The 12,083-nt window shown below is 39.4% G+C and overlaps 1 protein-coding gene across 10 annotated transcripts in view; it reads left to right on the top strand.

The window, feature by feature from the left end:
- AAGAB (alpha and gamma adaptin binding protein) overlaps window positions 1-12,083 on the top strand; it is a 96,448-nt gene that overhangs the window by 65,217 nt on the left and 19,148 nt on the right. For 9 of the 10 annotated variants that reach the window (XM_082447627.1, XM_082447635.1, XM_082447626.1 and 6 more), the window contains exons 6-7: window positions 8,457-8,539; window positions 9,379-9,475. In XM_082447627.1, the coding sequence (XP_082303753.1) occupies window positions 8,457-8,539; window positions 9,379-9,475 (180 nt within the window). The remainder of the gene's footprint in view (window positions 1-8,456; window positions 8,540-9,378; window positions 9,476-12,083) is intronic. The other variant, XM_082447634.1, reaches the window with a different exon arrangement.

Genomic DNA, 12,083 nt, shown 5'->3' with positions numbered 1-12,083 from the left:
TCTGGCTGTTCCTGTTATATTCTTTTATAATAAATTGGTAATCTAGTAGGTAAACCATTTTCCTGAGTTCTGTGAGGCATTCTAGCAAATTATCAAACCTCAGGAGGGGTTCATGAGGAACCCCAGTTTATAGCCAGTTGGTCAGAAGTATAGGTGACAACCTGAGCCTTGCAGTTGGTGTCTGAAGTTGGGGGTGGGGTGGGGAGTAGGGGGACAGCCTTGTGGGACTGAGCCCTTGACCTGGGGCGTGGGTGGGGGTGGGTTCTGTGCTAACAACAGGTAGTTAGTGTCAGAATTGCGTTAAATAGTAGGACACCTAGTTGGTGTCCTCCAAGAATTGGAGAATTGCTTGGTGTGGAAAAAACCACACATCTGGTGTCAGAAGTGTTGGTTATGAGTAGAGAAGGAAACAAGTTTTTCTTTTAGGGGCTATGATGAAAACAGTTGAGAAACACTGAGGGGAAGGATCTGGTTGTACATACTAAGCTCTACCTTAGAGGAAATCTCCAGATGTCATTGTATTCACTGTAAAGGTCAGACTTCTAAAGAGGTCAGCATTTCCACCATATGCATTAGAGGCCTCAAATGGTCCAGGAAATGAAGTGGTTAGAGATGCCTTTACAGCTTGGCAGGGTTTTTTAGATGTCTCCATCCACATCAATTTGCTCATTGTATAACCTTCCCTATACTGTCTTTCCTCACATTTCCTCTACCTGAAAATCTGGCTGTGACGCAAGACGAGGGATGTTGGTAAAATCTCAGTTCCTGTTAGAGCTGGGCTTATGGCTGTGGAGACCTATCATGTGGGTCTTTTATAATTTGATAATGTCCTCTTACTATCATGAAAGAGAAACTGAGGGGGCAGTGCTTTATGCCAAATGTGACAAATTTTAAAAGTTGATTCCCCCACTCCCACCTCCCTTTTTGGTCTCTGGTGTGGTTATCTTCTCTTTCCGTTTGTCTGGTACATCAGAAAGCCTAGTTGCAAAGTACTTTGTTATCATTAGATGACAGAGGCATCATGCTCAGTACTGTGCCTTGAACTTGGGAGGCACTCGATAAATGAGATTTGGTTTTAAGATCAAGGAAAAGAAGTTGGTTAGTAGAAGTCTGATGACATGTCTTGTTTTGTTTCAGATGAAGTTGTCACTCATTGTTTCACATAGGAAAGTAGCATTATGCACAGTGTCCTTGTTTAGAGTGTCAGTTTAACATTACCCCCAAGCTCCCCACTGCCTACCCCAGGCTTTGTCACCTGAGCACTGGTGAGTACCACGGGGGGTTTAGTTGGCTCTTGGGTGTTCGGTGGGTTTTTGTTTGTTTGGTTTTGGTTTTATTTTTTACAAATACCACCACTGAGAGAAGGGCCAGGAAGGGAAATTCTGTGATCTTTAGTGTTTCTAATCAGTGAAGGAGTGATTAGACTAAACATATATTACAGGGTGGTGACATTGATCCCCGAGTGGTAAGCAGTAATTGTGGAGATTGGATTTCAAAAGCTCTGACAATTTACTTTCAGTTTATCTATTATAATATTTAATATCCAGTGATGCAGGTGGGTAAGGATTAAGTGGAATTAATAGTAGAAACAGTTCTTTCTTATAGTACTTTTCTATGCCTTCCCATTATAAACGAAAAGAATTGATCATCTGTTAATGTATGTTCCTCTGTATGTACTTGGTTACAAAGAACCGTGGCAGAAATCCCAGATTTCATTTTAAGGAATCCTTTGCAACTGATGTACAGAGCATTGTCAAGAATTGAGTACCAAAACACAAGATCTGTCTGGCTACCTGATACCTGGGCTACTCGCCTGAGAACGTAGACGGCTACTACCTTTAATATAATTTTTTTTTAAGAGAGAGTAAAAAAAAAAAAAAGCAATGGTTAAATAAAAACTTGAATTTAATGTCACAGAAAATAAAACAACATCAAATTAGTGAACGGAAGAATGGTTAATGAAGAATGTTCTAGTGGGGTCTGTCTCTGCCTGGGTGATTTTTTTTTTTTAATAAATTTATTGGCTGCATTGGGTCTTCGTTGCTGCGTGCGAACTTTCTCTAGTTGTGGCGAGCAGGGGCTACTCTTCATTGCGGTATGCGGGCTTCTCATTACCGTGGCTTCTGTTGTCACAGAGCACAGGGCTCTAGGTGCACGGGCTTCAGTAGATGCAGCATGCAGGCTCTAGTTGTGGTGCACAGGCTTAGTTGCTCCGCGACATGTGGGATCTTCCCGGACCAGGGCTCGAACCCATGTCCCCTGGGTTGGCAGGCGGATTCTTAACCACTGCACCACCAAGGAAGTCCCCTGCCTGGGTGATTTTGGGAAAATGGCATCATGTCTCTGGACTCCAGTTGCCTAACCTCTAGGATAGAGTAGAATTATATCAACATTACATTCTACAGAACTGAGTTCCTTGAGACAGAGTGAGTTGTTCTCATTTTTTTATCCCAGCACCTAATATTGTGGAACTGAAAAAATGATTTGAATAATCTGTCAGTTGTCTCACTGTGAATGTTGTGGTCAAAAATTAAGATACATATTGATTTTTAGGTAGAGTGCATAATTTGGAGGAGGGTGTGTTGTAAGAGCAGAAGGGGAAGGAGGAATTGTGAAAAATTAGAGAAGATGGAAGGCAATAAATGTATGGGTAAAATAATGAGACTTTGTTTTTTAAAAAATCACCCCCAAAATTGTCCATAGGCAAACAAATGGTGGGAAATCACTTCAAATTAGTCACCACGAAGGCACTGCAGGCCTCCTTCTGTGGCCACCTTGCAAAACATTTTTGGTAGTCATTCTTTGGAATTATTTTTAGAGCTGGTTATGAACCACATAAGAAAAGTCATCTTTTTCTTCATGGTAAAGTTTTGTTTCGTTCACTCTCATTATTCCCCACACTTGGTTCTGAATGGTTTTTGACTTGATTGTAAACATTCCCTTGAGGATTTTCAAGAGGGTGCTTCAGGCTCTGGAGATAGGACTTACAGTGGAACCATTATTGGAATTAGTGTAAAGCTTTCCTTTACAACTTTGGTAAAAAACAGTACTCATTCTGATGTTTAATTCAGTTTATTAAGAATTTGTGTGTATGCATGCACAGAAAAAAAGAATAGGAGGACATTTACCAAAGTATTAATTGACATCTTTGGTGATTTAGTTTTCTTCTTTATACTTTTCTCTATTTTCCTAATTTTATACAATGAACATATCATTTACAGTCAGGAAAAAGGGCAAAAAAACATAGTCGGTTACTTTCTGGTCACCAGAAAGTTCATTATATGTTCAAGTATTGTCAGAGACAGTTCTTGACTTGTGAGCACGTGTCCCAGGTGTCAGAGGGAGAGCAGAGATTCACTTTTCTGAATCCAAAGCTGATGATGGAGCCAGATTTATTGCTTAAGCCTATTTTCCTAAAGAAGCACTGTTTTTAATAATATACTTTAAAGTTTTACCTTTTTCAAGCAGTAGTTTAGTAAAAGAGAATAGATTGTTTCTAATTCTTTTGTGATTTTAAAAACATTTCATTTCCATTTGTCAAACAGAAGTGTAATGTGAGATAAAGTATACGTTTATTTTCCAACCTTCTCTAATGCTTGCAGTCTCTGTCTGACAGTCATGTCAGGCTGTCAGCGGATATCTCAGCATCCCCCCTGTACACTTAGCACTATGCTGGGCGCTGTGGAAGGTGGAAGAACCCTTAGCTCCTGTCTCTGTCTGCAAGGAGTTTATAATATAGTTTAGGATGGCAGATAGACTCAAGATAAGTATTTATACTAGCACAGTAAGGACAACAAGGCAAATGGCACTGAGGGAGCTGAAATCATCCAGAGAAATTTCCCAGAGTAAGGGGAGGATATTTGTAATGCTGACAGGAGGTAAAGGTAGAATCTTAAATGCTTTTATTATTTTTCCATTGAAAAATCCTTCCAAGAAATGACTTAAAACCTGAGCGTTATAGCCCCAAATTTCCTGTCCTAATTAGATCTATATCAGTGATTCTCAACTGGAGGCAGTTTTGCCCCCCTCTCCCCGGGGGACATTGGCAGTGCTATAGGCATTTGGTAGTATAGGCGGGGATGTACAGGACGCACCCTTGCCCCTCGTCCCCATACACACTCAAATGTCTATAGTGCTGAATTTGAGAAACCCTTGTCTACATATACTTGAGGGACAGTGAAGGGACACTGGGGCCTAACCACCTGTCTGCCACTAGTTTTATGTGACCAGTGCCTCCAGGAGTTATGGGGGCTGGGCTGGGATAAATTAATGAGAGGCATTGAAGTGGCATATGATTAATTATTCAGTCCTCAGCTGTTCATCTTAGTTCAGTTGAAATCAGTCTAAACCAGGGAAGTAATGAAGGATTACTGACAAAAGAGAACTATATGTGAATAAAAAGATATCTTTTTGCACTTAATCCAAGTTTGTGTTGTCATATTCAGTATTTGTATATCAAGCATTGACTGTCTCTTTGCTCTTTATATGATACCTGTGAGCTTAATGGAAATTAATTAGAATCAGAGAGTTCTGGATTTCACGTTCAGGTTCTAGCTATGTGACTTTGAACAAGTTACCTAATCTCTTCAAGTTATACTTTACTCTGTAAAAAATATAATAAATGCTCTGTAGAAGAAGATAAATAAGTATGCCTTTAGATTTGTAAAGAGATATCCGAATATTTCATATATTTCAAGTTTTCTTGAAACTTCCCATTGAAAAATAAAATAAAAGCTCCTCCACAAGGCTTGAGAATTTCCCATTGCTAACCTTTATTCTAGAGGCTATGGTTTTGTTTCTGACACTTCCTGGAAGAATTTTATGCAAATGACCAGTACTGAATTAGTGTTTTTAGGACCAGAGTTTAGTAGACTTACTATTCCTTCTAGAATAACTTATTTTACATCACTTAACAACGTCCCCTTTCTGCGGCTCTGAAGTTCCAGAAGAATCAGCTGAGTAGGTAGATTAATTTATTCCTTCCTAGTGTAGTATTTTGAGGTGTCAATAAAACCAGAGATGCTAAAGCCAATTTCAAAAACTATCTGCTAAAAGAATAAATCCTTCTTAGTGGGGATGACATTTCCATGCCCTGAATCCTGGGGAGAAAAATCTGGCAAACAAGAAAAGATTCAGGTAATTCTTTTCTGTGAGAACAATAGTTTTACAGTGGGTGCACATGGGCAGAATTTTGCTAAACATTGAACTAGGGAAAATGGAGAGTTTCTTTAAAACCATAGGTGTATAAAACATCCAGGGTTTTTTTAGCAACATTAATGTGCGAGCAGTCTGCTTTGGATAAACAAAAATGAATTGCTTTTCTAATTGTGAAAATTTATATGTCTCTAACTTCCCTAAAATATAAGCAGTGGTCAAAAAGAGTCCTGTACCACAATGTTCATTGCAGCTCTATTTACAATAGCCAGGACATGGAAGCAACCTAAGTGTCCATCGACACATGAACGGATAAAGAAGATGTGGCACATATATACAATGGAATATTACTCAGCGATAAAAAGAAATGAAACTGAGTTATTTGTAGTGAGGTGAATGGACCTAGAGTCTGTCATACAGAGTGAAGTAAGTTAGAAAGAGAAAAATAAATACCATATGCTAACACATATATATGGAATCTAAAAAAAAAAAAAAAAGGTTGTGAAGAACCTAGGGGTAAGATAGGAATAAAGATGCAGATGTAGAGAATGGACTTGAGGACATGGGGAGGGGGAGGGGTAAGTTGGGACGAAGTGAGAGAGTGGCATGGACACATACACACTACCAAACGTAAAATAGATAGCTAGTGGGAAGCAGCCGCATAGCACAGGGAGATCAGCTCGGTGCTTTGTGACCACCTAGAGGGGTGGGATAGGGAGGGTGGGAGGGAGATGCAAGAGGGAGGAGCTATGGGGACATATGTATATGTATAGTTGATTCACTTTGTTACAAAGCAGAAACTAACACACCATTGTAAAGCAATTATACTCCAATAAAGATGTTTTAAAAAATTTAGAGAAAAAAGAAATATATATAAGCAGTGGAACAGAGTGAACTCACATTAGTTGACTAAATTCTCCGTTGTTTATAAGAAAATACTGAGCAAAAGTTCTTCCAGCTTTTATTAGCCTGAAACCTGATTATAAACTCAGTCATCTGTGGACCTTTAAAGGATTCTGGCATTTAAGGTTCTTTTTTTTCTATTAAGTAATTTAAAATACCTAATTCAGAGCTAACTATCAAGAGTAGCTAAAGAATGCCATTTTACTTTATAAAATCACAAATATCTAGAGCAGAAAGGACCTTAACAACCATGTCTAGCAACCTTCTTTTTTTTACAGATCAGAGGATTGAGGCACAGAAAGATTGATTGACTTCTCCAGGGTCATAAAGGTGGGCAGAGCCAGGAGTGGAATCCAGGTTTTCTGACCACTAGCCCAGTCTTCTTCCCACTATTTGGACTTTTCCATAATTTTATTCACTGTTAGAATTGGGACATTCAGTTTTTTTTTTAATTGTGGTAAAATACACAGAGCATTTAATCATTAAACATTTAAAAATCTCTTTAAATAGGCAAACACATGAATATGGAACAAAAGTCAAAAGGTGCACAAAGGTTTATGGTACACGGTGACTAGTTCAGCTCCCTCTCACTCCTTTCCATCCCAGATCCCCTTCTTGGAGGCAGCCACTGTAAATAATGAGGCATTTTAAGTAGACCATTTTGGTCTAATAACGTGTCTAAACTGACATTGTGTTGTATTATTCTTCAGGGATTGCAGTTTGGCCTGCCAAGTTTAGGTAATGCCCAACAAAGGAAAAAAATAAGCTGTGGAATTGGAATATGGAGAGAGATTTGTGAACTGATTTGAAAATTACCCACAGTCCAAGTTATTTCCAGTAATAGAAGTGAGGGCTCTCTTGCATCAGTACTCTCTTACTCAGATAATGCCTTTTGTACAAAGAGCCTAAAGTATTTTATAAGAGCTCTCATGTATCCTCATGACATGTAAAATCCCTGAGTATTGCATAACTGCGTACAACTGCTTTAGAGTCTATAGCACATTGGCCACAAGAAAGAATTATGTTGATGTTTGAATAAACACCCCCAGGGTCTGTGAAACCATCAGTGTGGGACATCACATGGATCTGCTTCTCCCAGCTTCTGAGCCTCCACGGCCTACCTGATAAAACAGCCCCTGGTTCTTGGATGGGGTGCATCCAGGCATCGGGGCTGGAGAGTTCCTCACAGACTGGACAGGTTGGCTGAAGGAGTGAGAGGGGGCTCCAGGAGTACATGTGCACCTTTGGTTGTGGAGCAGGAAAAGCAGCAGGGCAGCAGCAGGCTCTTGGTACCGCCCAGCGCCTTAGTAGCCTTAAAGCACAGGCGCTGACTCTGGTAGATAGCCGCGTGCAGTAAGTAGGCGACTGCCCACGTGGTGAGAGGTCAGCCTGGGAAAAGCTGCAGGCCCAGACCCCACATGCCACAGTCGGGCTTCCTCCCAGTTTAAAAGGCAAATCTCCCCAAGTGAAAGGGAAGAAGAGGAGACTGCAAGTGGTTATCTTTCTGTGATACTTTGTGTGACTATCTGACAACAGGTGTCACCTGGCAAGGGAGAGGACCTAGGAGGTCTGCAGGTTGTTTTGAAGACAGATGAGAATGGGTCCAGGGAAGCTATAGGGAGAGGAGAGGCGAGGTGGGAAGAAGTTGTCTTTCTGAGAGAGCAGTTCTTTGACTTCTGTACCACTAGACTCTTGAATTGTGGGTTTCACATTCTACTCTCAGGCAGTGTTTTTTTGTTGTTGTTTGTTTTTTGGTTTTTGGTTTTTTTCCAATTTTCCTGATCCTAAGGACTCTCCTGGAGTACTTGCTAAAAGTTCAGATTCCTTGGCCTCTGTTCCATAGATGCTGCCTCAGTCTGAGGTTGGGTCCTTGAATACTGGGTAATTTTAATAAGCGTCCAGGTGATTCTGGGGGACGCTGTCAGATCAGGACTGGGTTCTGATATTTCGCTCTAGATTTGTCCTCCATTATAAATATAAACATCGGAAGTGTTGGGAACATTAACTGCATAAACAGAGCTTTATTTCAAGAAAGCATGGATGTTCATTTCACCTGATAATAATGCCTTGGCATTGATTCTTTTTAATGTTTTTTAATTGTTTAAAACACTGAAGTATTAGTTCATAGTAACTATTAAAACATCAGTTCTGTTAATCTTTGCAAACAGAACTACTGAACGGTCTTTTGTTTGTTGTAATGGCCCTGCGGTATATTTGACCTGGACTAATACTATATGATTTAAAGTTATCCGGAATTTAGAGTTTTGTAATTGATAGTAACTGTTTTTTATAGTTAGAACTTTTATAATGAGGAAATAGCTATCATTTCATCATCACAGTCATTTTAACAGTTTTAAATGTAAATTAAAAATTTCAGTGATTGTATTTTTTCTTTTCAGATAGGAACCAAGGCTTTAACCTTCTCAGCTCATTGGCTGGAGCAAACCATAGCACTGGATCAGCAGAGACCTGCCACTCAGAGGTAAAGATTTTTCCTGGATCTTTTCTCTTCTTTGGCTTTAATTTCTACTCGTCATTATGAATCTTTACACCATTCATCATTTTCTCCTTTCCATTTAAGAAGTGGCAGAGAATACTAGCAATAGATAAAAGGAGAACCTAAAACAGCCCTCTTCATGCCTGCTGCCTGTTACGAGCAGGCTAGTTCGGCATTAAAGCAGTAAGCCCTTTCGAGATGTTTGCAATTTGGGCTGTTCCATGTGTTTTTGCTAGAGTGCTTTTAAAAATGTGCTAGGATTTCCTTAAGGCATAAAGTTGCCCCCAAATCTTTAAATATAAAATAAAATTAATGGTTCTTTTTAAGTACTTCCTGTGTCCTGTACAATCTGAGGCAAGGTCCTTGCCCTTAATGAGCTTAAATAGGCTGATTTCAACCCTCTGTCCTCAAGGACTTTGGTCCAGGTCTGCCTTGGTTGGCAGGTTGGAACCACGAGCACATTATGTAGTGCCACATTGTCTTTCTGGGACCTTCTTCCTCAGTCTCCGAGCTGTTTGTGATAGGATCTTATACATTTTCAGATTTTGAATAAAACATGATCTTAAAGCAAACAATGTGTTTTAATAGTCAATAGCAAAATCATAATACTTTTTAATTTTTCCTTGAGGAGAAACACTGCTGAGTTAGTGAACTTTTAGCCTTTTGTTTAATGTGACCTTGATCCTTCTTCCATCTCTCTTTGTGTCTGGCTCCTATTACTGCTTCTCCAAAGCTAACCAGTGGGTGGAAGTGCGAGCCTTTTTGGATTTAGTTCGGAAGCAACCTCCTGTTAAATTGTTGCTTGTGTGTATTTTCCTCACCAGCAGCCCCAGTTGCCAGCAGCAGAGAGGACTGAACCCCTCTTGGATAATCGAGGTGGTGCATCTAATACAACAGACACTCAGGTCGATAGCATCGTGGGTAAGCGCCTCTCTGGCTGCTAAGTGACAGCTCTGTGGAACTTGCAGTAGCCCATGTATCGGGGCATAAATCATCCAAGGGGAAACTGACTTTAAATGAGGACGAGGGAAGGAAATTGATAGTGCACCCCGAATGAATGTTAACCTTGTGGACCGGCTGTCAGAAAAAGGAGGGAGAGTAAATACATTACAAATCTGTGGGCGCCATTGTCCTGCTGATTCTCTCAGCAGGATCGTGATTACGATCATCTTAGCTAGAGCAGACAGAACCAGGTGGTGAGACAGCTTTATATCTCCATATTACACAGTTTTTTCATAGTATTTCACAGTAGTCAGAATTGATGGTAACAAGAATACTATAGCTTTATAAGCCCTCCCATATCTTTTTGAAATTCTTTTATGTCCACATTCTCATTTGGTAATGAAGTTTGGCAGAGAAGTTATTTTACAGAGATGAAGATGAGGCCCAGAGCAGTTTAATAACTTGTCCAAGGGCACCTAACAAGAAGGTCCTAGAGCTGAAACTGGAATCCAGTTTACTGCCCAAAAGCCAGAAAGCCAAGGAGCTTAGTTAACAATAACTATAAATGTTCTTTTGTCGGGGAGCTACTGATGTCACTACTTCTTTTTATGCCACAGAGGACCCATGTGCAGTAATAAGTTTTAAAAACTTTTTTTTTTCTGTTTGTAAGATAATCCATGTAGAAAACTCAAATGATTGGTTATAGAAACATATTAAGAAGGAAAAATTGGTATATAATCTCTTCCTCTCTAGTTTATTCAACCTCATCCTCTCAGTTGAACCCTTCATATTAGCTTCTAAACCTGCTAAAATCTCTGCCATGAAAACAAACCATTGACCACACTGAAGGAGGTGGGGAAAATAACTAACTTAACGAATTTGGGAAAATGGTATTCTGACTGGATACCATGAGGCCAAAACCAAAAAGAAATGAACAGAAATCCTGCACTCTGTTTCATAAATTTGATTCTTACAGGGGTATGGGTTCGAAATTCTGAATATTTATATGTAATATATTTTATATATATTACAGTTGAAAGAATAAGAAAATATAGCATAGATAATGAGAGCTAAGTTTCTCACTGTCAGAGAAAGAAGTTACAAATAAGGAAAGGGGAAGGCTGGGATGAACCCTTTGGTACTGAACTAGAATTGAAGGTATCAGTATGAACTCTTGGATTTTAAAATATAGTTAGAGCAGTAGAGAAATAAATATAGATATGTGTATGAATGTGTACATATATATATTTCCTAGCTCTGTCCACTGGGAGGACCTAGAAGCAATAATAATAGCAGTGGACATACTTAGCACTTAGATCTTGGTTTCTAAATACCATTCTCCAAGAAAAGGTACCAGGGCTACTTGGAGAAGTGGTTGATTCAGGGCTGGGGCAGGAAAAATGCAGGATGAACGTGGAGCATCATGGTGCCAGAAAGTAAGGAAGTGCTCAAAAAAAGAATGGGGGCATGTTGAAAGGGCACAGGGACCAACCTGAAAGAGCTTCCAATGGCTAAAGCTGGAACAATTTGACCAGCAAAGTAAATTAACATAGTATTGGGCTGTAACCCGTAGAATAAAATACATCTCCATGAATCCATACTAATTTAAATAAATAATTGAATAAATGCATAACTGGAAAGGAAAAGGCTGCTCCTCCTTACAGAAGAATTCCAATTAATACATGTAGACATTATGAGGGAAATAGAAAATTACCCTTAGCCACACACCACAGTAATAGTTGTCACAGGCAAGATCCACTGATGGATGGTGAAATTAGTAGATGAAAGTTTAAGAAGAAACACGACATTTCCATAGTCAAAATATCTTTCCCAAGTTATTTATTACAAAGGGGAAAATAGTAACTTTATACTGGAAAAACCTGGCAGATACCACTTTAAGTGATGAAGGTTACATCACCAGTAACAGGACATATTGACATCATCTCCCTCCAATATGATGCACTGAAAGGGCACTCACTTCTGTGGTGTTCCTGCCAGAGGTCCATAACCTCAATCTAATAATAAGAAAACATCAGACAAACCCAAATTGAGGGATATTATACAAAATAACTGGCCAGTACTCTTCAGAAGTGTCAAAATCATGAAAGACAAGGCAGGACTTAGGAACTGTCACAAATTGGAGAAGACTAAGGAGATTTGACAACTAAATTCTGTGTAGAATCCTGAATTGGATCCTGGAACAGAAAAAAGGATATTAGTGGAAAAAGTGATGAAGGTTGAAAGAAGTCTGTAGTTTAGTCAGTAGCATTGTTCCATTATTAACTTCGTGATGTTTATAATTGTACCATGGTTATATAAGAAGTTAACACTGAGGGAGGGTGGGGGAAGGGCATATCGGAAGGCTCTGTACTATTTTTGCAACTTTTCTGTAAGACTACAGTTATTTCAAAATTCTTTAAAAAGATGAAACCAAACAAACAAAAGTAAAACACTTCCTCAACCCCACATCTCCCTCCTCTTTACTTATTTCCATTCCTCAACTCATTCCTCAGTTCATTCCCATCTATAGCTCTTGCTCCCATTTTCCGTGAAAACAGCTCACCAGCGACTTCCATGCCACTCAGTC

The sequence above is a fragment of the Balaenoptera physalus genome, assembly GCF_965194825.1.
Source record: "Balaenoptera physalus genome assembly, chromosome: 2".
Taxonomy (NCBI): Eukaryota; Metazoa; Chordata; class Mammalia; order Artiodactyla; family Balaenopteridae; genus Balaenoptera; species Balaenoptera physalus.
Note: the sequence above shows the minus strand (reverse complement) of the source record. Positions and strands in the feature narration are given on the sequence as shown.